The 22,168-nt window shown below is 51.3% G+C and overlaps 1 protein-coding gene across 1 annotated transcript in view; it reads right to left on the reverse strand.

Annotated features, from left to right (window-relative positions):
- The window catches only part of OAS3 (2'-5'-oligoadenylate synthetase 3), a 41,162-nt gene extending 23,679 nt beyond the window's left edge, over positions 1-17,483 (reverse strand). Inside the window, exons 1-6 of the mRNA XM_058691631.1 lie at positions 17,203-17,483; positions 14,875-15,163; positions 11,762-11,946; positions 6,344-6,576; positions 5,407-5,560; positions 4,062-4,218 (exon numbers count right to left, since the gene is read on the reverse strand). Of these exons, the coding sequence (XP_058547614.1) occupies positions 4,062-4,218; positions 5,407-5,560; positions 6,344-6,576; positions 11,762-11,946; positions 14,875-15,163; positions 17,203-17,388 (1,204 nt within the window). The 5' untranslated portion in view covers positions 17,389-17,483. The remainder of the gene's footprint in view (positions 1-4,061; positions 4,219-5,406; positions 5,561-6,343; positions 6,577-11,761; positions 11,947-14,874; positions 15,164-17,202) is intronic.
- Between the last annotated feature and the right edge of the window lie 4,685 nt (positions 17,484-22,168).

Here is a 22,168-nt window from a genome sequence, read left to right on the forward strand (position 1 = left end):
GTCTTCCAGGAACCAAATGCTACAAAGTGCAATTAAAGAGAACGTACTGAGGACAGTAAAATAGAAACAAATATGTAGGAATAATATGACAGAGGATGTGAAAGACCCACGCAGTGGCATATTACAATGGTTACAGCATCATCAAAGACGATTAAAATAAAAAGGACGATTAAAATTAATAAGGAGACACTCCAAGTTCATGGATGGGGATTCTCAATAGTACAACAGCGTCTTTCTTCCTAAACTAATTTATGTAATTCCAATCAAATGCCTCCCCATATTTTGGGTGGGACTTCACACCTCGAGTATAAATTAACATAGAAAAGGTCAGGAGAAGGCTTTTGTGGGTTTCCCCCCTAATATAAGATTTTTTAACAAATGTTTATTTTTGAGAGAGACGGAGTCAGAGCGTGAGCAGGGGAGGGGCAGAGAGAGAGGGAGACGCAGAATCCGAAGCAGGCTCCAGGCTCTGAGCCGTCAGCCCAGAGCCCGACGCGGGGCTCGAACTCACGGACCGTGAAATCATGACCTGAGCCAAAGTCAGACGCTTACCCGACTGAGGCATCCAGGTGCCCCTCCTGTAATAGAAGATTTAGTCTTTAATCCATTTTGAGTGGCTTTTCGTGTATAGTGTAAGATAAGGGTCTAGGTCATTCTTTTGCGTGTGGGTGTCCCATTTTCCCATTGCCATTTGTTGAAGGCTTAGCCTTTCCCCACTGTGTATTCTTGGCAAATTGCTGAAGGTCAGTTGACTGTATGTGAAGTACAGGCAAGACAAACAAAACTGGACAAGAGGGACGACATCAAACTGAAAAGCTTCTGTGCAGCAAGTGAAACCGTCAACGGAGGAATAATGCAACCTATGGAAAAGGAGAAAATATTAGCAAACCGTGACTCTGATAAGGGGTTCCTCTGCAAAATCATAAGGTGCTCCTACCACTCAGTAGCAAAGACACTAATAGCCCAATTTAAAAATGGGCCAAGGACTCGAGAAGACTTTTTTCCGAAGAAGACCACAAATGGCCAACAGGTGTATGAAAAGATGCTCACCATCGCTAATCATCAGGGAATTGTAAATCAACACCGTAGAGCTATGACTTCACACCAATTAGAATGGCTATTCCCGAGCAAACAAGAGACGCGAGTGTTGGTGAGGAGGTGGAGAACACGGAACCTTTGTGCACTGTTGGTAGGAAGTCAAGATGGCACAGCCATTACAGGAAAGTATGGGAGTTCCTCGAAAAATAAAAAACAGGGGCGCCTGGGTGGCTCAGTCGGTGAATCGTCTGACTCCAGCTCAGGTCATGATCTCACAGTTCGTGGTTTCGAGCCCTGCGTCGGGGCTCCGTGCTGACAGTGCAGAGCCTGCTTCAGATCCTCTGTCTCCCTCTGTCTCTGCCCCTCCCCTGCTCATGCTCTCTCTCTCTCTCTCTCTCAGAAATAAACATTAAAATAAATAAAAAATAGTACTACTGTATGATTGATGTGGCTTTTCAATTAATCTACTGATGACTGTAACATTGTTTATAATCATGAAACACTTTCGGAAGATGACACATGTTGGGAATGCAAGCTGGTGCAGCCACTCTGGAAAACAGTATGGAGGCTCCTCAAAAAAGCTAAAGATAGAACTCCCCTACGACCCAGCAATTGAACTACTAGGCATTTATCCACAGGATACAGATGGGCTGTTTCGAAGGGACACGTGCACCCCCATGTTTATAGCAGCACTATCGACAAGAGCCACAGGATGGAAAGAGCCCAAATGTCCATCGATGGATGAATGGATAAAGATGGGACAGACAGACACACACACACACACACACACACACAATGGAGTATTACTTGGCAATCAAAAAGAATGAAATCCTGCCATTTGCAACTACGTGGATGGAACTGGAGGGTATCATATTAAGTGAAATTAGTCAGAGAAAGACAAAAATCCTATGACTTCACTCATATGAGGACTTAAAGAGACAAAACAGATGCACATAAGGGAAGGGAAACAAAAATCATATAAAAACAGGGAGGGGGACAAAACAGAAGAGACTCTTAAATATAGAGAACAAACTGAGGGTTACTGGAGGGGCTGTGGGAGGGGGGATGGGCTAAATGGGGAAGGGGCAGTAAGGAATCTACTCCTGAAGTCATTGTTGCACTACATGCTAACTAATTTGGATGTAAATTTTAAAAAATAAAAAATAAAATTAAAAAATAAAAAAAATTTTTTTAAAAAAGAATCAGCAAAAAAAAAAAAAAGCCTCCTAGGATTCTGATAAGAGTTGCTTTGAATCTATAGATCAGTTTGGAAAGAATTGACATCTGAACCATATTAAGTCTTGCATTCCATCATACAGTATATCTCTCCATTTATTTAGGTCTTCTTCAATTTATTGTGGAAATCTTGTGTACTTTTCAGGGTATAGATCATGCACACTTTTGTCAACTTTATCCCTAATTTACATATGTCCAATTTCCGATCTTTTTTGCCAGTATGTAAAAACCCAATCAAATAATTTTGTATATTGGCTTGTATCTTGCAACCTTGCGAAGTTCATGTGTTAATTTTAGTAGCTTTCTGAAGATTCCACCAGCTCTCTACATAAGCAATCACACAGTCTGTGAATAAAGACGGTTTTACTTTTTTCTCTCCAAAAAAAAAGTTGACACAAGTGGATTATCCACTTAATTATGGTATAGTGCAATGCAGCCATTGTATGTGATAGCCCAAATTTCCTACTCAGCATAGTGATAATTATGATACATGTGACAAAGCAGGTAACAAAACCAGGTAGGGAGTAGAATCCCATTTTTATAAAAACACCACATACACAGGGAGACAGGGAGAGTCAGAGACAAGGCTGAAGAGACAGGTCCCAAGTGTTCACAGGTTGGCGGAAGGGACCATGGAGTGTTTTTCTTTCTTTCTTCCTTCCCCCTCCCCTCCCTCCTTTCTCCCCTTCCTTCCTTCCTTCCATTCGTTCTAATGATTTCTTTACTTCGCTAATGTTAAAGACAATAACCAAATAATGTCATGAAAAAGAAATGACGTTTGTGGGTTCAAGCCCCACATTGGGCTCTGTGCTGACAGCTTGGAGCCTGGAGCCTGCTTCGTATTCTGTGTCTCCCTCTCTCTCTGCCCTCCCTCACTCATGCTCTCTCTCTCTCTCTCTCTCTCAAAATAAATAAACATTTAAACAAATTTTAAAAATTATCAGTCAGGCATGTGACATTCTTCTGTTCGTGTGTGTGTGCGAAGTCTCTGAGACCAGGTATGTGAATTACACACTCACTCGCAGCACACCTCGATTTGGACCAGCTGCGGTTCAAGGGCATAACAGCCACATGTGTCTGGAAGCTACCGCATCGGACAGGGCAGTTCTAAAAACTTTCCTAGATGATCAGAAGTGTAGACAGAGGGTGAATCAGAACTGCTGGTCCTAGGATTATTTGTAATTGAAAATTAGAAGGACCCAAAGTGATCTAATTATTACCAGGTTCCATGCAAATGTTGGTCTATGAGGCAAGGATTTTTCGTCTGCTCTGTTCATTGCCGTGTTCCTAGCATCCAGAACAATGCTTGGCACACAGCAGGCACCCAATACACGTTTCCGGTTGAATCGGTTCATGTATACACACATATAATACACAGATACACTTCTCGATGGTGTGATTTGCAGTGACTAAACATCCAACACACGGTATTTGCTCTTCTTTTTATTGTTACTGACGAGAAATTGGACTAGAAGTCTCCCACTAGGAAGACAGAATACACTTAAGGCTCTCTGGTTGTCTCTCAGAGAACATTGTCAGAGATCAGGCTGGGGTAGGGTGGGGCTGCAGGGAACGTCATCTATGATGGGTTGAAAGACCACCGAATGGGGGAAGAGTGGGGGCCAGGAAACCTGGATTCAGGTCTGAAGTCTGACACCCATTCACCGCTGCTTTGGGGGCCGTCTTCTGCTATCTGGATCAAGGGACCCCCCCCCCCCCCACCTCCAAAGTGAGGGGGCTGGTCTGGATGATTCTGGAGCCCTTCCTCCGAAGATGGGCTGGCATTCAGAGGATGACACACGTCCAGTCATCTTCCTTCTGGGGAACGGATGCTGCCAGGCCCGTGCTGAGGTTCACAGAGGGTGCAGGACGCCATCCATAATCATGGTGCTGATATGTCCTGTGTTCACAGGTAAACCAATCGTTTGGATAGTTTTCTTCAGGCTAAAAGGGTAAAGCACATGATCACATTGCAGAGCTGATCCTTCCCCCTTGGCACTGGGTCTCAGTGAGCATTTACAGTGTCACAGGCCACCCGGATCCCCCTGGAGGACGGACAAACAAGTCCCAGCTGCTGGGGAGGTGGGCAGCAGACAGACCCCTGGCCTTCAGGGCCACCTCGGCTGCAGAAAGCCCCATGTCCAAGGCGATGCCCATTCCTGAGTTGCCCACATTCAGTGACTGGTCCACGGGGGGTCTAAAGGGCTGACCACCCCAGACTGCGGCAGGGCAACTCTGAAGGCCACGGAGCCCCAGGACTCCCCCACGGAGGGGCTGGCCGAGACTCACATAGGGGCGCACCCCCAGCTGGACTTCTCCCTGCGCCCACACCTGCTTCCTCCCCCTCCTTTCCACACCTGTTGGCTCCGATGGTTCTCCGCGAAAACACTCCTTCCCCGGGGAACCCACCTACAACGTCATCACCGTCACCTGCTGTGCGAAAGACTACGGCCCTGGTGTGGGGGGGTGGGCAGAGATCCAAGTTCAGGCCCTTCTGCCTCTTCCCGGCTGTGTGGCACGCCCACGTCCCTCAGCAGTGCGCAGTCTCCCGTGTGTGGGATGATACGCGTGGGGACGCTGCAGTGCACGGCGGGCTGAGCGCTGGCACTGGAAGCCACGGACTTTGGATCTCCGCTCCACCGCGGGAGCTCCCGCGCTACATGTCCTTGAGCAGGTGACTCTCTGAGCCCCTCTTCTCACAGGTAAGATGGGAGTAGGAAACACGCCTCAAAGGGTGTTGTTTTCATGAAATAATGTAGCCATCCGTTTGGGACAGAACCTGAGCCCAGAGCAAATATTCACTAAGCGGTGGCTGTTATTGTTTATTATTATTCGCAGAGGAAGGAGCCCACGGGGGGGGGGGGGGGGGGGCTGTTGGAAGAGTTGCCTCCGGCCAGGGTAGTGGTAGCTAAAGAATGAACTCTGGACAAGGGATATGCAAATCCCAGGAGCCCGGCGAAACGGGGCTAAGATGACGGAGAAAATGGGGCGTATCCTGAAACTCTATGACTAGGGGACCCTAGTAGCAAGAGGCCACTTCTTTGGAGAGAACGTTCTCCAGCAGCATGCGACACTCGGTGCGGAGGAGGTGGGGGGGGGGGGAAGGACAGCAGAGGGGAAGCCGCAAATCACCTGCACGTTCCACGAGACCACTGGAGACCCATCCCTGTTGGTAAAGCATGGGTAACCCAGCCAGACTCTGGCCTCTTCTGCCAGCCGCTGCCAGCTGTACCGGTCTTTACCGGCCACGTTTCCTGTAGGGTCGGCCGGGTCCAGAATCACAGGCCTGGAGAGGAACAGTGAGAGAGGGACAGGTGAGGAGTTAGGGCTGTGTCTGGGGGATGAGAGCCTCCTGGCCCAGGCTGGGACTCAGGGCGGGAGCCGGGGGGGGGGGGCGCTGTTCCCCCGGGGGCGTGTCCTGACTGCCCTGCCCCCGTGGCAGGTGGTGGGCAAGGGGAGAAAAAGCCTGGCCCTTGGGTCTGACAGGCCTGGGTTTGAATCTCCCTTCTGCCCTTTATTAGTCGTTTGCTCTTGGGCAGGTCAGTTGACCTCTTTAAGCCGATTTCCTCATCTGTGAAATGGGGAGAGCAGAGGACACCTGTCTCATAGGACATGATGTGAGGGTGGAGACAGAACGTGGGAAATGTTCCGCACAGGACTCGGAACGTAGTAAGAGGTCGGTACACGTTAGCTGTAAGGACCGTAATTTTTTGCTTACTATATCAGAATGCGTTCGTCTTGCCGCAAGCTCTTAATCCCTCGGAGCAACGAGCATTGTTCCTGTAGCTGTTGGTATTTTACTCGTGTTTTTGTTAAGGTTTAGGCAAGCTCCTTACTTCTCAGAACCTCAGTTTGTCCACCTGTAAAGTGGCTACATACTGCCTGCCTCACAGGGCGGGAGGCTGTAGGTTCAATGAGATGGGCAGTAGGAAAATGCTCAGCACGATGACTGGCCAGAGAAGATGGGCCGTGAGCACGGAGCCCTCCCCCTCCCCCCACTTCCAAGGTGCCACAGGGTGCCAGGGGTTCCTTTCTGTGGGGAGCCGACCCACGTGGAGGTGTAGGGTACCTGGATTTATTAAGCTGTCTCTTCAGGTACTGTTTAATGATAGGGTTTTCAAAGTCGTAATAATTTGTCCAGTAGATGCAAAGCTCCCGGTAGTTCAGGACTAATACCAAGACGGTCTGGAACCCCCGAGCAGTGCTGAAATCTGTCTGCTTGTTCCCACGCTCCCAGGCGTAGACGGTCAGGAGCTCCAGGGCGTACTGGGGTGGGAGTGGCTTCCCAAGCTTCTCCTTGCACTGAGGAGGAGGGAAAGACAATCAGAAACATGCACTTGTCCGGTCGTGGCACAAAGCACATCTCCCAAGGGCCAAATCCGGCCTGCCATCCGCTTTTGTCAATAACATTTCCTTGAAGCCAAAGCCACGCCCATTCATCTGTGTGTAGCCTGTGGCTGCTCTCATGCTACAAAGACAGAGCTGGCTGGTTGTGGCAGAGACCACGTAGCCCCCAGAGTCTGAAATGGTCACTACCTAAGGCATTTTGGAAAAATTTTACTGACTCCTGGTTAAGAGCTTGAGCTCTGGATTATGCGTGAGGTGGGTTCGAGTCCTGCATCCACCAGTGTCCAATTCTGAGAAGACAACTTAGACTCTTGGGGCCTCATTATTCTTACCTGCCAGGTGAGGGGTAATAACACCACCAACCCCAAAAGGATACCGTGACAATTAACTGAGAGGAAGAACTTGAAGTGTTCCTAAGAGCCAAACAAAAGTCCCTTTGGAGTAAGATCGTTAACCCAGAGCGTCAAATGATTTCACAAAGAATTTATAAGTATCATGACCTGCACGTAAATAACCATGTACACAAGGAAACGAGACACCAAGAGTAATAACCAGAAGGAAGAGGAAAATAGTAATAAGTTCACAGAACTTTTTTTTTTTTTTAGGGAAAGTAGTTTAAAAAAAAATTTTTTTAAAGTTTATTTATTTTGAGAGAGACAGAGACAGTGTGAGCAGGGGAGGGGCAGAGAGAGAGGGAGAGAGGGAGAGAGAATCCCAAGCAGGATCTGCACTGCCAGCGCAGAGCCCGACGTGAGGCTCGAACTCACAAAACTGTGAGATCGCGACCCGAGACGAAAATGAGTTGGACGCTTAACCGACTGAGCCACCCAGGTGTCCCAGTCCACAGAACTGTAAATATTGAAGGATCAGATATAGACTTTGAAATAACTAGGAATATTGTGTTTAAAGAAATGAAGAGCTTGAAATAGAGAAAATTAGAAGCCGTAACAAGTAGCATGGCATACTTGAAAAGAAATAAAATAGAAATCATAGTATAAAAAATGACAATAACTGTAATTAATAACTCAACAGCAAATTAGAGACAGTTAGGGGAAAATTAGTGAGTTGGAGAGTATATTAGAATGAACTATCCGGAAAAAAGCACGGAGAGACAGAAAGATGTAAAATATGGAAGACAGTATAAAGATACGGAAGACAGAATGAGGTCTAACATACATCAACTGGAGTTCCAGGAGGCAAGGAAGAGAGAGAAACAGTATTTTAGGAGAACGGCTGAGAGTTTCCAAACCTGATGAAAGAGATCCATCCACAGATTCAGGAATCCCAGTGAACTCCAAACAGGACAAGTGAAAAAGGAATCATCATTAAGACACCTCGGGTTGAAATGAAACGAAATCGAAGACAAAGAGAAAAATATACATGCAGCCAGAGGAATCAGACAGTTTACCTACAAAGGAGCCACGGTTAGGCTGACAACTGACTCGTCACTAGTGACACCGGAAGACGGAGGAGTGACGTATTCCATGTACTGAAATGACCGCCAAATATATGGCAAAAATACCCATCGGCAACGAAGGTAAAATCAAGACATTTTCAAGCAAACAAAAACTAAGAGTTCATTATCACAAGACAGTCACCAAAAAAATCCTCAAGGGGACATACTTCAGGAAGACGGAACGTGATCCCCGGGGGACAGTTAGAGACGTAGGAAAGAGCTGACAGTAAAGAGCGTAGTAAATACGTGGATAGATAAAATGAGCACTGATGTTGTAAAATAATAGTAATGCTTTGAGGCCCTTGAAAATATAGAGACTTGATTGGGGCGCCTGGGTGTCACAGTCGGTTAAGCGTCCGACTTCAGCCAGGTCACGATCTCGCGGTCCGTGAGTTCGAGCCCCGCGTCAGGCTCTGGGCTGATGGCTCGGAGCCTGGAGCCTGTTTCCGATTCTGTGTCTCCCTCTCTCTCTGCCCCTCCCCCGTTCATGCTCTGTCTCTCTCTGTCCCAAAAATAAATAAAAATTGTTGAAAAAAAAATTAAAAAAAAAAAAAGAAAATATAGAGACTTGAAATATACAACACAAGTAGCATGTGAGTTGGGGACGGTGATGGTGGTAGTAAGTGGGGTTAAAGGACGGTCAGGTTCCTGCATTGCTTTCCAGGAAAGGAGAGGGAGGGAGAGGGGAAGGGGAAGAAGGATAGAGAGGGAGAGGAAGGAGGGAGGAGAATAAGGGAGGGAGGGAGAGAGGGAGAGAGGGGAAGGGGAAGAAGGACAGGGAGGGAGGAAGAGACAATTTTTTGCAGGACCATCTTGTTCATCAAAAACAGTTAGTATCCCTGGCTTCTTCCCACTAATTGTCAGTAGCACCCTTGCCCCCGATCACCATGGTTACCAAAAAGCATCCTCATGAATTTCCAATGTCCTTGGGGCCAGTGTTACGCTTGTCAGGAACCACTTTTGTAAGTTCTTTTTTTTTTTTTTTTTTTAACGTTTATTTATTTTTGAGACAGAGACAGAGCATGAACGGGGGAGGGTCAGAGAGAGAGGGAGACACAGAATCGGAAACAGGCTCCAGGCTCTGAGCGGTCAGCACAGAGCCCGACGCGGGGCTCGAACTCACGGACCGCGAGATCGTGACCTGAGCCGAAGTCGGACGCTTAACTGACTGAGCCACCCAGGCTTTAGAACCATTGTAAGTTCTAAAATGCTAAGGCTCCATGATCAAATTTCCTAGATCAGCAAACTTCAGGTGTCTAGCAAATAAGTGATTTCTTGCTTTGCCTTGAAGATAATTTTTCAAGTAGGAAGGTTCTCCTTAATTGCTTTCTTTCACCCAATTACTCATCCAAAAATATACACGTCTATTATAAGATGTATATTACATATCAGGCAAAGTCTTCAGTCGGAAGACCCAAGTTCAAGGCTTCGTTCTGCTCCTTATTAGCTGAAAGAGCGATCTGACTCTTACTCCTCCAGTAATACAGGCTTGATAATGACACCTCCCCTCGCTCAGCTCACAGAATGACCATGAAGATTAAGTGAGATATAGGATGTCTTAATTTTTTTTTTCAACGTTTTTTATTTATTTTTGGGACAGAGAGAGACAGAGCATGAACGGGGGAGGGGCAGAGAGAGAGGGAGACACAGAATCGGAAACAGGCTCCAGGCTCCGAGCCATCAGCCCAGAGCCTGACGCGGGGCTCGAACTCACGGACCGCGAGATCGTGACCTGGCTGAAGTCGGACGCTTAACCGACTGCGCCACCCAGGCGCCCCATGGATGTCTTAAAGTAAATGGAAATGCGTATCACATCCACAAAAGGTTAAATATGATGAGCCTGGACAAGATGAACACACACTACATGCTAACTTTTATTATGTGCGCTCCTGTAGTGGCTCAAAGGAACCACATCCATGAGGATCGGCTGTGCCAGGCACCGTGTCATGTTAGGCCACGTTGCCCTTCGCAAATGAGAAAATAAGAAGCACAGAGAGGTTAAGTTGATGGCTCAAGGTCAGACAGCCAGGGAGCAGACAGAAGTGTCTGTGTGTGTGTGTGTGTGTGGTGATAGCATTCATTAATTTATTCAACAATTACTTACTGAGCACCTATTATGTGCCAGGCACACTGTTCTAGGTTCCGGAGACGCAGCAGTAAATAAAACACACAAAACCCCTTCCTTCGTGTACATTTTTAGCGGGAGAGACAGACACTAAACAAACACATAAGCAACTGCAAAGGTCCAAAGGCTGGAGCAGAGTCTTGCTGTTGGAGGAACGACAAGGGAGGCGGCAGGGCCTGAAGGGCAGACATGGGGGTTCAGCGAGGTCAAGGGCAGATCCCGGGAGCCTCGCAAGGTGCCTGGGACCCAGGCGACAGCGTTAGAAGTGGTGACAATAAATGAATTGTGGGTATATTTTATTTTTTATTTTTTTTAATTTTTTTTTTCAACGTTTTTTATTGATTTTTGGGACAGAGAGAGACAGAGCATGAACGGGGGAGGGGCAGAGAGAGAGGGAGACACAGAATCGGAAGCAGGCTCCAGGCTCCGAGCCATCAGCCCAGAGCCCGACGCGGGGCTCGAACTCACGGACCGCGAGATCGTGACCTGGCTGAAGTCGGACGCTTAACCGACTGCGACACCCAGGCGCCCCATGAATTGTGGGTATATTTTAAAAATAGGACCAACACCGCTTGTTGACAGGTTGGATGGAGGTGTGCATGTGAAGAGGTCAAGGAAGATGTATGGTTCAGGCCAGAGTAACTGGCAGAATGGGGTTGTCACGTGTTGGGATGGGAAAGACTGGGAGGAGTGTGACACCCTGGGGCCCCTGGCACCTGTCTCTCCCCTTCCTATCCAACCCCGTCCTCCTCCTTCTCTCCTTCCCCACGCAGCCCCTCCTCTCCTTCTCCCCATCCCTCCCTCCCGGTGGGAAATAGGTTCAAGGATTCCTTACACTTACCTAACGAAGCTGAGGGCAGAAAGCCCGCGCCACAGGGTGAAAGCGCCCGAGGTTAGTTAGCGAGATATTGTCGCAGGATCACGAGTAACTTGCTGCCGCCCACACACTATTGTGCTCTGACCACAACTTCAAACGCCCCTCGCCCCCCCAGACTCTTTGCTTCTTACACACACGAGTTCATGCTTTACTATCTGATTGTTTTCTGCACATTCACCACGTGTGTACGATCTTGAGAGCTCAACAAACACGGACACGAAATCCCTGCTCTGAAATCCCTGCTCGGGGCCCTGGTCTCTCCCCAGACATTAGCCTCTCTCGTCTTCGTTTCTGTGTCTGCTCTCTCGCTGGGCTGGACAGAGAGAGAGCTCCAGATTCCTGATCTGAGACACCTCCCCTTCCCCCCTCCTCTCCTCCCTCCCCTCTCTCCCTCATCTCCTCCCTCTTCTCCCCTCCCTCTCCTGGTCCTCCTCCTTCTCCCCTCCCCACACCTCTCTCTCCTCCACCCCTCCCTCTATTCCATGCCCCCCTTCCTTCTCTCCCTCCTCCCCTCCCTCCCTTCCCACTCTCCCCTCCCTCCCCACCGCCCCCCCTCTCCTGGTCCTCCTCCTCCTCCCCTCCCCACACCTCTCTCTCCTCCACCCCTCCCTCTATTCCATGCCCCCCTTCCTTCTCTCCCTCCTCCTCCTCCTCCTCAGCTCCCCAGGCAGAAGGAACTTACCAGTTGGTACCAGTGCTTCACCAGGCGGATGAGGCTCTTCACCTTGGTCGGACGCTGCCTCAGGAAGTCTCGCTGCAGCTCTGTGAAGCAGGTGGAGAACTCTCCCTCTCGGTCCAGGTCCTGGCACTCCTGGATTAGCTTGATGTAGACTCTGGGGTCAGGTCTGTAGGCATTGGTCCACTGCCCTGTTAGGGACAAATCCATACATAACTCTAAGATGTTAGCATCTCTGATGTTCGTCCGGCCACTCTGGGGCTCACTGGCCGTGGGGTGCAGCAGAAAGGGCGACGGGCCGAGCCAGGGGGCCTGAAGCCCGTCCCCAGCCTTCCCTTCTCCCATCTCTTCTGCCAACCCACCTCACCCGGAGGTGAGCCTCCTCACTGGTTCCACCACAGCCCACTCTCGACCCAGAGAGGACTTTCAAAACCAGCTCACACCGCTTCTTGCTTCCCACATCTAGAATAAAACCCAGTATCTCCACCGTGGCCTAGGAGATTTGCGGGGATCTCACCTCCTACCTTGCTCCCCTGCCGCTCATACCTGGGGCCTTTTTTCTCTTCCTCAAACACGCCAAGCTCACTCCTGTCTCGGGACCTTTGCACTTGTTGTTTCTTCTTTCTGGATCTTCCCATGGTTGGCTCCTTCTCATCCCTCAGCTCCGAGGTCACCTCCTCAGAAACCTTCCCTCATCACACTGTCTGAAAAAGCCCTCCCCCTGCCATCTCCCGGTCGCTCTCCATCGTATCGCTCCGCAGGTATCATTCCATTTATCTTGCTTCTATACTTAATGTCAGGCTCCAGGATAGAGGTTCCTTGTCTGGCTCATTCATGGCCAGGGAGCAGTGCCTGGTACACAGTAGGCACTCAGTGGATAATCTGTGTTTATCCTTGTTGACTGAATGTCTCCCAAACTCCGGTCGTACCTCTCTTCCCATCTATTCTCCAGGCTACCGTTGGACTAGGTTTCTAAAACACAAATCTGACCAGGTTACTCCCCTACTTGAAACCCTCCCACAGCTGTTCTGTTGTGTTCGGAAGAAACCCTTGACCAAGGAGGCAGGTTTCTGCAGGATCAGCTCTCCTGGCTCAGTTCCCGCTCACTCCTTCCCTGCCCTCTTCTCTCCCCCCCTGCCCCCTCTACCCTCCCCACTCCCTCCCTGCCCCCCATCCTCCCCCCTCCTTCCCTGCCCTCCACACCCTCCCTACTCCCTCCCTGACTTCCCCCTCCTTCCCTGCCCTCCACGCCCTCCCCCTCCTTTCCTGCCCTCCATACCCTCCCTACTCCCTCCCTGCCCCCCATCCTCCCCCCTCCTTCCCTGCCCTCCACACCCTCCCTACTCCCTCTCTGCCCCCCATCCTCCCCCCTCCTTCCCTGCCCTCCACGCCCTCCCCCTCCTTTCCTGCCCTCCATACCCTCCCTACTCCCTCCCTGCCCCCCATCCTCCCCCCTCCTTCCCTGCCCTCCACACCCTCCCTACTCCCTCCCTGCCCCCCATCCTCCCCCCTCCTTCCCTGCCCTCCACACCCTCCCTACTCCCTCCCTGACTTCCCCCTCCTTCCTGCCCTCCACATCCTCCCTACTCCCTCCCTGCCCTCCCCCTCCTTTCCTGCCCTCCATACCCTCCCCACTCCGTTCCTGCCCCCCATCCTCCCCCCTCCTTCCCTGCCCTCCACACCCTCCCTACTCCCTCCCTGACTTCCCCCTCCTTCCTGCCCTCCACATCCTCCCTACTCCCTCCCTGCCCTCCCCCTCCTTTCCTGCCCTCCATACCCTCCCCACTCCGTTCCTGCCCCCCATCCTCCCCCCTCCTTCCCTGCCCTCCACACCCTCCCTACTCCCTCCCTGACTTCCCCCTCCTTCCCTGCCCTCCACACCCTCCCTACTCCCTCCCTGCCCTCCCCCTCCTTCCCTGCCCTCCACACCCTCCCCCTCCTTTCCTGCCCTCCACGCCCTCCCCACTCCCTTCCTGTCCCCCATCCTCCCCCCTCCTTCCCTGCCCTCCACGCCCTCCCCCTCCTTTCCTGCCCTCCATACCCTCCCTACTCCCTCCCTGCCCCCCATCCTCCCCGCTCCTTCCCTGCCCTCCACACCCTCCCACTCCCTCCCTCCCCCCCCCTCCCCTCACTCTCTTCAGTGTCCAGCAGTTCCCCCAACACATCCTCCCCCTTTCTCATCTCCAGTCCTTTGCTTGTGCTGTTCCCTCTGCCGGGCATGTCCTTCCTCCCCTTCTCTCTCCCCCTCTTATCTCTTTTGTAACCATGATATGCCAGCGCCCAACACCGGACATGGCAACAAGGAGAGATTCCCAAACTTTCTCATTTCCCGGTGCCTTTAGAGTTTCGGTATTTTTCTCAAGGGTCCCTCCGCCCAAGAGGAGTTCCATGCACGGGGTTCAGTCTACAACTGAACAGTGGGGGTTCGTGCGGTGTCCCACAGACGGCATTGTGTTTCCCTCAAAAACTTAAAATCTAACCTACTCCGTGTGCTCCCCGTGAGTGTTTTCACTGTGGCGTCCTGGGGTGCCTCGGCCTACGGTTGGGGAGCTCACACTCTTGAACACCTACTATGCGCCAGGGCCCCGTGTGACAGCTGAATGTGGATGTTCGTTCAATACTTAAGAGTATGACACAGGTGGATCGTTTTTGCCAGCTTTCCGAATGCGGAAACTGAGCCCCTGAGAGGTTCTGCTTCCTGTCCAAATGCGGCTGTGGGTCGTCGATATAGACTCCAGCCCTCAGCACAAGTCTGGCAAGATTTCCTCATGTTTGGGGCAATAGATGAAATTCACATACGAACCGCAGGCTGGATCTGCACTGCCTCCCTTTCAGAAAGCTACGATTTACACGCTTTGCCACAAGTAGAGCCGGCGAGCCCAGAAGGTGTTCCGTAAGGGATGTCTTGCCCCCAAGTTGTGCCAATTTGCTACTTAATGTCGCTCCTGTGGCCGGTCGTGACCTGATCCGTTCTAAGATCTCGACCCACCCCCTTCGAAGGGATGCCCCGTCTCGGTAAGACTCTCCGACTATGGGAAAGTTCTGCTCAGAGATATGAAAAAAGAAAGCCGCCCTGTGGTGGGACAGAGGGGAAAGCCCGTGCGTCTGTGAGCGCTCACCCAGGACGTCAAAGGCAGGCAGGACATCAAACTCCACCCCCTCCTGGAGCTGGGGGGACCTGAGCACAAAGCTCAGAGCCCGGGGCCTCTCCCAGTGCAGAGTCTGTACTTCAAACTGCACTGCAAACGTTTCCTCTTCTTGACAGGCTTCCAGCTGCCTCTTAATTTCCCGGATGAACGTTCCCCGGTGGTCAAGCTGCTCCTGAAAACTTGTGAGGTTACTCAGAAAGACCACGAGGTCGGCGTCGGATCGGCCTCTGAGGGTCGTGCCCTTGCCCGAAGAGCCACCCTACGACAGATGAGGAGAACGAGAACGGACATTTACCGAGAAGGGAGGGCCTCCCGAACGAAAATGATGAGAGCGGCCACTAACATTCTAGAGCATTAGCCACTGATCTGAGGGCATCGCCAGTCTTAACTCCCATAATGCCCTCAGCCTTATGGCTGACCTACACGCTCTTGTCACCAGCTCCCACTTTACAGATGGGGAAACAGGTGCTCAGAGAGGTGACGCAGCGGCCCGGGGGGCACAGCTTGTAGGTGGCACAGATACAATTCAAACCCCGGCTGTCTCGTTCTCCAGTCTGTGTTCTTTACACCCTGTCCTTTACTATCTTATTATAGACTGCAGACCAGCCCTTGCTGGGTGGTCTACATGCATTATTTTACTTAATCTGTATACAGCCCGATAGGGCACTGGGCATGATGGATGAGGAAACTGAGGCACAGAGAGGTGAAATGACTTGCTCAAAGCCAGTAGGTGCTATCTGCTTTCAAAATTTATACTTTTTTTTTTTAAGTTTATTTATTTATTTTGAGAGAGCGCACGCACCTGTGTGCACACGTGTGCAAGCTGGGGAGAGGCAGAGAGAGAGAGAGAGAGAGAGAGAGAATCCCAAGCAGGCTCCGTGGTGTCAGTGCAGAGCCTGATGCGGGCCCGAGATCATGATCTGAGCGAAATCGAGCGTCAGATGCTCAGCCGACTGAGCCACCCGGGCGCCCCTCAAAACTCTACTCTTAACCAGCTCATGATACTGTAGAAAATGGTGAGTCCCCATTGTGGATGGGGGAAAAAGGGAACCCTCCCACACTGTTGGTGGGAATGTAAATTGGGTGGCTCAGTCAGTTGAGCGTCCGGCTTCGGCTCAGATCATCATCTCACGGTCTGTGAGTTCGAGCCCCGCGTCGGGTTCTGTGCTGACCGCTCAGAGCCTGGAGCCTGCTTCCGATTCTGTGTCTCCTCCTCTCTCTCTGCTCTCTCCCCTGCTCATGCTCTGTCTCTCCTTATCTCTCAAGAATAAATAAACTTAGGGGCGCCCTGGGTGGCTCAGTCGGTTAAGCATCCGACTTCTGCTCAGGTCATGATCTCGCGGTCCGTGAGTTCGAGCCCCGCGTCGGGCTCTGTGCTGACAGCTCGGAGCCTGGAGCCTGTTTCCGATTCTGTGTCTCCCTCTCTCTCTCTGACCCTCCCCCGTTCATGCTCTGCCTCTCTCTGTCTCAAAAATAAATAAACGTTAAAAAAAAAGACTTTTAAAAAAAAGAATAAACTTAAAAAAAAAAAAAGAATGCTAGTTTATCATGGACGTTGAAAAGCTGAGCATCTGTGGAGACAGCTGGTGCCTGGACCCCCTTTATGGACCCCCGAGCGGTGTCCAGCTCTGTTTTTGCAGAGTATAGACTTTACAGGGGGCAATACCAACAACTTTTCAGCCACACAAAGTCATCGGAACATTTAGCTGTTGTTGGCTGGAGAGGGGCTCTGGAAGTCATTTTGTCAGGAAAAAACAAACAAACACAAAGCAGAAATGGTGAGTCCCCCGCCTGGCCACTAATTAGCAAATTGTTTACTAGAGCTGGGCCTCAGTTTCCCTATCTCTGAAATGGACGTGGCCGAGGATGAGGGTTCCTAAGCTTCAGTCAGGGCATTTGTTTAAAAGCTACAGGTGGAGGGGGGGAGCCTGGGTGGCTCAGGCAGTTGAGCACCTGACTCTTGGCTTCGGCTTAGGTCACGATCTCACGGCTTCATGGGTTCCAGCCCCGCATCGGGTTCGCGGCTGTCAGCACAGAGCCTGCCTCAGATCCTCTGTCCCCTCCCCTTCTCTGCCCCTCCCGCGCTGTGCTCTTTTAAAAATAAACATTAAAAAAAAATCACAGATGGAGGGTCTCACCCCAGAACCTATTCTGACAGGCTATAGTCATATGTGCTCGCTATGGCTAAGTCAGAAACCACCTGCCCTGAAGACCCGAACCTTTTGCTCTGTCTCTGTCTCTGTGGGAACTCTTGCCCACTCAGCCACCCCTTCCCCAGTCCAGCAGGCTTGGGCTCACCTTGACCACTTTGGACACCCGCACAGGGTGTGGCGCATCCTGGAAACACCTCTCCTTCAGGAAAGTGGAGATGATGTGGACGGCTTGTCTGACCTGCCTGCGGAAACGTGTGTCTGGTAAGAGATAGTCTTCGATGAACTTGTCCAGATTCCCAGCAGGGATATCTTTGAGGTTCCACCCCGACATGATACTCAGGGCAGGCACAGCAGAGCCTGTGGCCGTGGAGCTGGCTTCTGGAAGCTGCTAACCTCCGTCCGCCCGGCTGTCTGAGCCAGTTAGTTTCATTTCCTGGGAAGGGAGGGGCTTAGCCTAGCGAAACCGCCTCCCACCGGGAAACCTACCCTCGGGTCCTTTAAGGACGTCAGACCTTTCTTCAGACTGTGCTCTTAAACTCCTGCACTTCAACCCACATTAGTACCTCGCCTGGGATAAATCATAATTAAAAAACTGATGTGTGGTTTCCTGCTTTGTCTTTTTTGGCTGCTGACAAAATTATTTTACAGTCTCTTGTGAGCTTCACGGCAGTATATGCACGTTATAAAGTGGAAAAGAAGTCAGAGAAATCAGGAAGCATACAGACCATCCGGGACCCTAAAACTCAAAAATGTCCACTATAAAGGCTTTGGCATAGATCTTTTCAGAGATTTTTCTAGGTACACACACACACACACACACACACAGTTACAGTTCTGTCTTTTTTTTTTTTAATGTTTATTTATTTTTGAGACGGAGAGAGAGAGAGATATTAGAGAGAGGGAGAGAGAACGAATGGGGGAGGGGCAGAGAGAGAGGGAGACACAGAATGTGAGGCAGGCTCCAGGTTCTGAGCTGTCAGCACAGAGCCAGAAATAGGGCTCACACTCATGAACTGTGAGATCATGACCTGAGCCAGAAGTCGGAGGCTTAACTGACTGACCTGGATGCCTCCCCCAACTCTTTTTTTTTTTTTTTTTTTTTTTTTAAGGCATCACGCTATATACATTTTTCCTTTGGACTAATAGGCTGAATTTCTTGCAGTGGTTTCGGGTTTACAGAAAACTTGAGCAGAAAAAGCTCCTGAAACAGCGCTCCGACCGGCCTTAAGGGACAACTTGCTTCTTCAAGCTTCTGCGCTCCTCGCTTGCTGACCTAAGTCCCTTGGTCTGTGGCAGAACTCAGTTTCCCTGAAACTTGCAGACCACCAGGCTCGAGGAGAGAAGGACAGAACTTTCCCAGGCATGAGGCTGACCAAAAACAGCTGTCGCGGACGCCAGCAGTTCTGCTCAGGGGCGTGTCGGAGTACAAGTCACCGCCCGGACACCTGCTTTTCCTGCCCACAGCCCCCCTCCCTCTTCCCCTGCCTTCCCCTTTAAAAACCTCTGGCTTGGCCTGGACAGGGAAGATGGTCTTCGAGACATCAGTCTACCACCTTCCCGGGTTGCCGGCTCCCTGAATAACACAACCCTCCCTTTCCCCCCATGCTGGGTCTCCTGAGTATCGATTTTTGAGCAATGAGCCACCGAACCCGAGTGCAAAACCGATTCTCTGTCCAGTAACAGATTGCAGTGAACAGCCAGGAGCTGTGTTTCTGACTCTCCAGCCTCCCGGGGACTCCCCGAGACGAGCAGGAGGCCCACCTGTGTGTTTCCTGAGCTGGTGGCTGTCACAGTCGGAGCCAGCTGCTGGTGGCTAGCCGACCCAGCAGGACCCCTCACTATCTGGGAGGAAAAAGCACCCCACGCTGCTGGGCCACCTCCTTATGAAGCTCAAACTGAAGCACCTCCCAGATCAGCTTTAGGGGGCCTAGGGCTCCCCTGGACTTAAAGCTCCAACCTCAGATTGGCCCACAAGGGGCCCCGGGGAAACTGACAGGAGTGCACGGATGACTTTTGAGTGGACACAGGTGCAACATATGAGGTATCCGAGCTAATTCAAGGTTGTTGGTATAATTAAAACAGACATGTTTTTGGAGGTATCGGCGTCAAATATAATTCAGATCATCAGCCTTTATTCGACCTGAATTTATTAAATTCATGTTGGTTCTGTTACAACTTACCAGCAAAAAGCACTTAAAAGGGTGGTTGAGTTTTGTCTGTCTCGGGAAGTTTTCCCGGGTAATTGTTAAGAACAAGTACATTAAGGTTTTTTAATGTTTACTTATTTATTTTGAGAGAGAGAGAGAGAACACAAGCAGGGGAAGGGCAGAGAGAGAGAGAGAGAGAGAGAGAACATAAGCAAGGGAGGGGCAGAGAGAGAGAGACAGAGAGAGAACACAAGCAGGGGAGGGGCAGAGAGAGAGAGCACACAAGCAGGGGAGGGGCAGAGAGAGAGAGAGAGAGAGAACACAAGCAGGGGAGGGGCAGAGAGAGAGAGAGAGAACACAAGCAGGGGAGGGGCAGAGAGAGAGAGACAGAGAGAAACACAAGCAGGGAGGGGCAGAGAGAGAGAGAGAACACAAGCAGGGGAGGGGCAGGAGAGGAGAGAGAGAGAGAGAGAGAGAAACACAAGCAGGGGAGGGGCAGAGAGAGAGAGAGAGAGAGCACACATGCAGGGGAGGGGCAGAGAGAGAGAGAGAGAGAACACAAGCAGGGGAGGGGCAGAGAGAGCGAGAGAGAGAGAACATAAGCAAGGGAGGGGCAGAGAGAGAGAGAGACAGAGAGAGAACACAAGCAGGGGAGGGGCAGAGAGAGGAGCACACAAGCAGGGGAGGGGCAGAGAGAGAGAGAGAGAGAGAGAGAACACAAGCAGGGGAGGGGCAGAGAGAGAGAGAGAGAGAGAGAGAGAGAACACAAGCAGGGGAGGGGCAGAGAGAGAGAGACAGAGAGAACACAAGCAGGGGAGGGCAGAGAGAGAGAGAGAGAGAGAACACAAGCAGGGGAGGGGCAGAGAGAGAGAGAGAGAACACAAGCAGGGGAGGGGCAGAGAGAGAGAGACAGAGAGAGAGAACACAAGCAGGGGAGGGGCAGAGAGAGAGAGAGAGGAGAGAGAGAACACAAGCAGGGGAGGGGCAGAGAGAGAGAGAGAGAGAGAGAGAGAACACAAGCAGGGGAGGGGCAGAGAGAGAGAGAGAGAGAACACAAGCAGGGGAGGGGCAGAGAGAGAGAGAGAGAACACAAGCAGGGGAGGGGCCAGAGAGAGAGAGACAGAGAGAGAACACAAGCAGGGGAGGGGCAGAGAGAGAGAGAGAGAGAGAGAGAACACAAGCAGGGGAGGGGCAGAGAGAGAGAGAGAGAGAGAGAGAGAGAACACAAGCAGGGGAGGGGCAGAGAGAGAGAGAGAGAGAACACAAGCAGGGGAGGGGCAGAGAGAGAGGAGAGAGAACACAAGCAGGGGAGGGGCAGAGAGAGAGAGAGAGAGAGAGAGAGAGAACACAAGCAGGGGAGGGGCAGAGAGAGAGAGAACACAAGCAGGGGAGGGGCAGAGAGAGAGAGAGAGAACACAAGCAGGGGGAGGGGCAGAGAGAGAGAGACAGAGAGAGAGAGAGAGAGAGAACACAAGCAGGGGAGGGACAGAGAGAGAGAGACAGAGAGAGAACACAACAGGGGAGGGGCAGAGAGAGAGAGAGAGGAGAACACAAGCAGGGGAGGGGAAGAGGAGAGAGAGAGAGAGAACACAAGCAGGGGAGGGGGCAGAGGAGAGAGAGAGAGAACACAAGCAGGGGAGGGGCAGAGAGAGAGAGAGAGAGAGAACACAAGCAGGGGAGGGGCAGAGAGAGAGAGAGAGAACACAAGCAGGGGAGGGGCAGAGAGAGAGAGAGAGAGAGAGAGAGAGAACACAAGCAGGGGAGGGGCAGAGAGAGAGAGAGAACACCAAGCAGGGGAGGGGCAGAGAGAGAGAGAGAGAGAGAGAACACAAGCAGGGGAGGGGCAGAGAGAGAGAGAGAGAGAGAACACAAGCAGGGAGGGGCAGAGAGAGAGAGAGAGAGAGAACACAAGCAGGGGAGGGGCAGAGAGAGAGAGAGAGAACACAAGCAGGGGAGGGGCAGAGAGAGAGAGAGAGAGACACAAGCAGGGGGAGGGGCAGAGAGAGAGAGAGAGAACACAAGCAGGGGAGGGGGCAGAGAGAGAGAGAGAGAGAGAACACAAGCAGGGGAGGGGCAGAGAGAGAGAGAGAGAGAGAGAACACAAGTAGGGGAGGGGCAGAGAGAGAGAGAGAGAGAGAGAACACAAGCAGGGGAGGGGCAGGAGAGAGAGAGAGAGAGAACACAAGCAGGGGAGGGGCAGAGAGAGAGAGAGAGAGAACACAAGCAGGGGAGGGGGCCAGAGAGAGAGAGAGAGAGAACACAAGCAGGGGAGGGGCAGAGAGAGAGAGAGAGAGAACACAAGCAGGGGAGGGGCAGAGAGAGAGAGAGAGAACACAAGCAGGGGAGGGGCAGAGAGAGAGAGAGAGAGAGAACACAAGCAGGGGAGGGGCAGAGAGAGAGAGAGAGAGAGAGAACACAAGTAGGGGAGGGCAGAGAGAGAGAGAGAGAGAGAGAACACAAGCAGGGGAGGGGCAGAGAGAGAGAGAGAGAGAACACAAGCAGGGGAGGGGCAGAGAGAGAGAGAGAGAACACAAGCAGGGGAGGGGCAGAGAGAGAGAGAGAGAGAACACAAGCAGGGGAGGGGCAGAGAGAGAATCCCAAGTAGGCTCCACACTCAGCCCAGAGCCCATCAAGGAGCTTGGTCTCAAGACCGTGAGATCATAACCTGAGCCGAAATCAAGAGTCAAGGACGCTTAACCAAATGAGCCACCCCGACGCCCCATAAACAAAGTTTTAAAAAAGAGTTTATAGCTAAACATTTTTTAAAAGAGATTTTGTTTTTAAGTAATCTCTACCCCCAACTTGGGGCTCAAACTCATAGCCCTGAGATCAAGAGTCACATGTTCCATCTACTGAGCCAGCCAGGGGCCCCTATCTATAAACTTTTAAATAGCTTCCAAAATCTATCTAAAACTTTACAGTTTTGCCAGGTTAAATGGTAAATTGGATTGGGGTGCCCGGGGG

This window comes from Neofelis nebulosa, chromosome 11 (assembly GCF_028018385.1).
Source record: "Neofelis nebulosa isolate mNeoNeb1 chromosome 11, mNeoNeb1.pri, whole genome shotgun sequence".
Taxonomy (NCBI): Eukaryota; Metazoa; Chordata; class Mammalia; order Carnivora; family Felidae; genus Neofelis; species Neofelis nebulosa.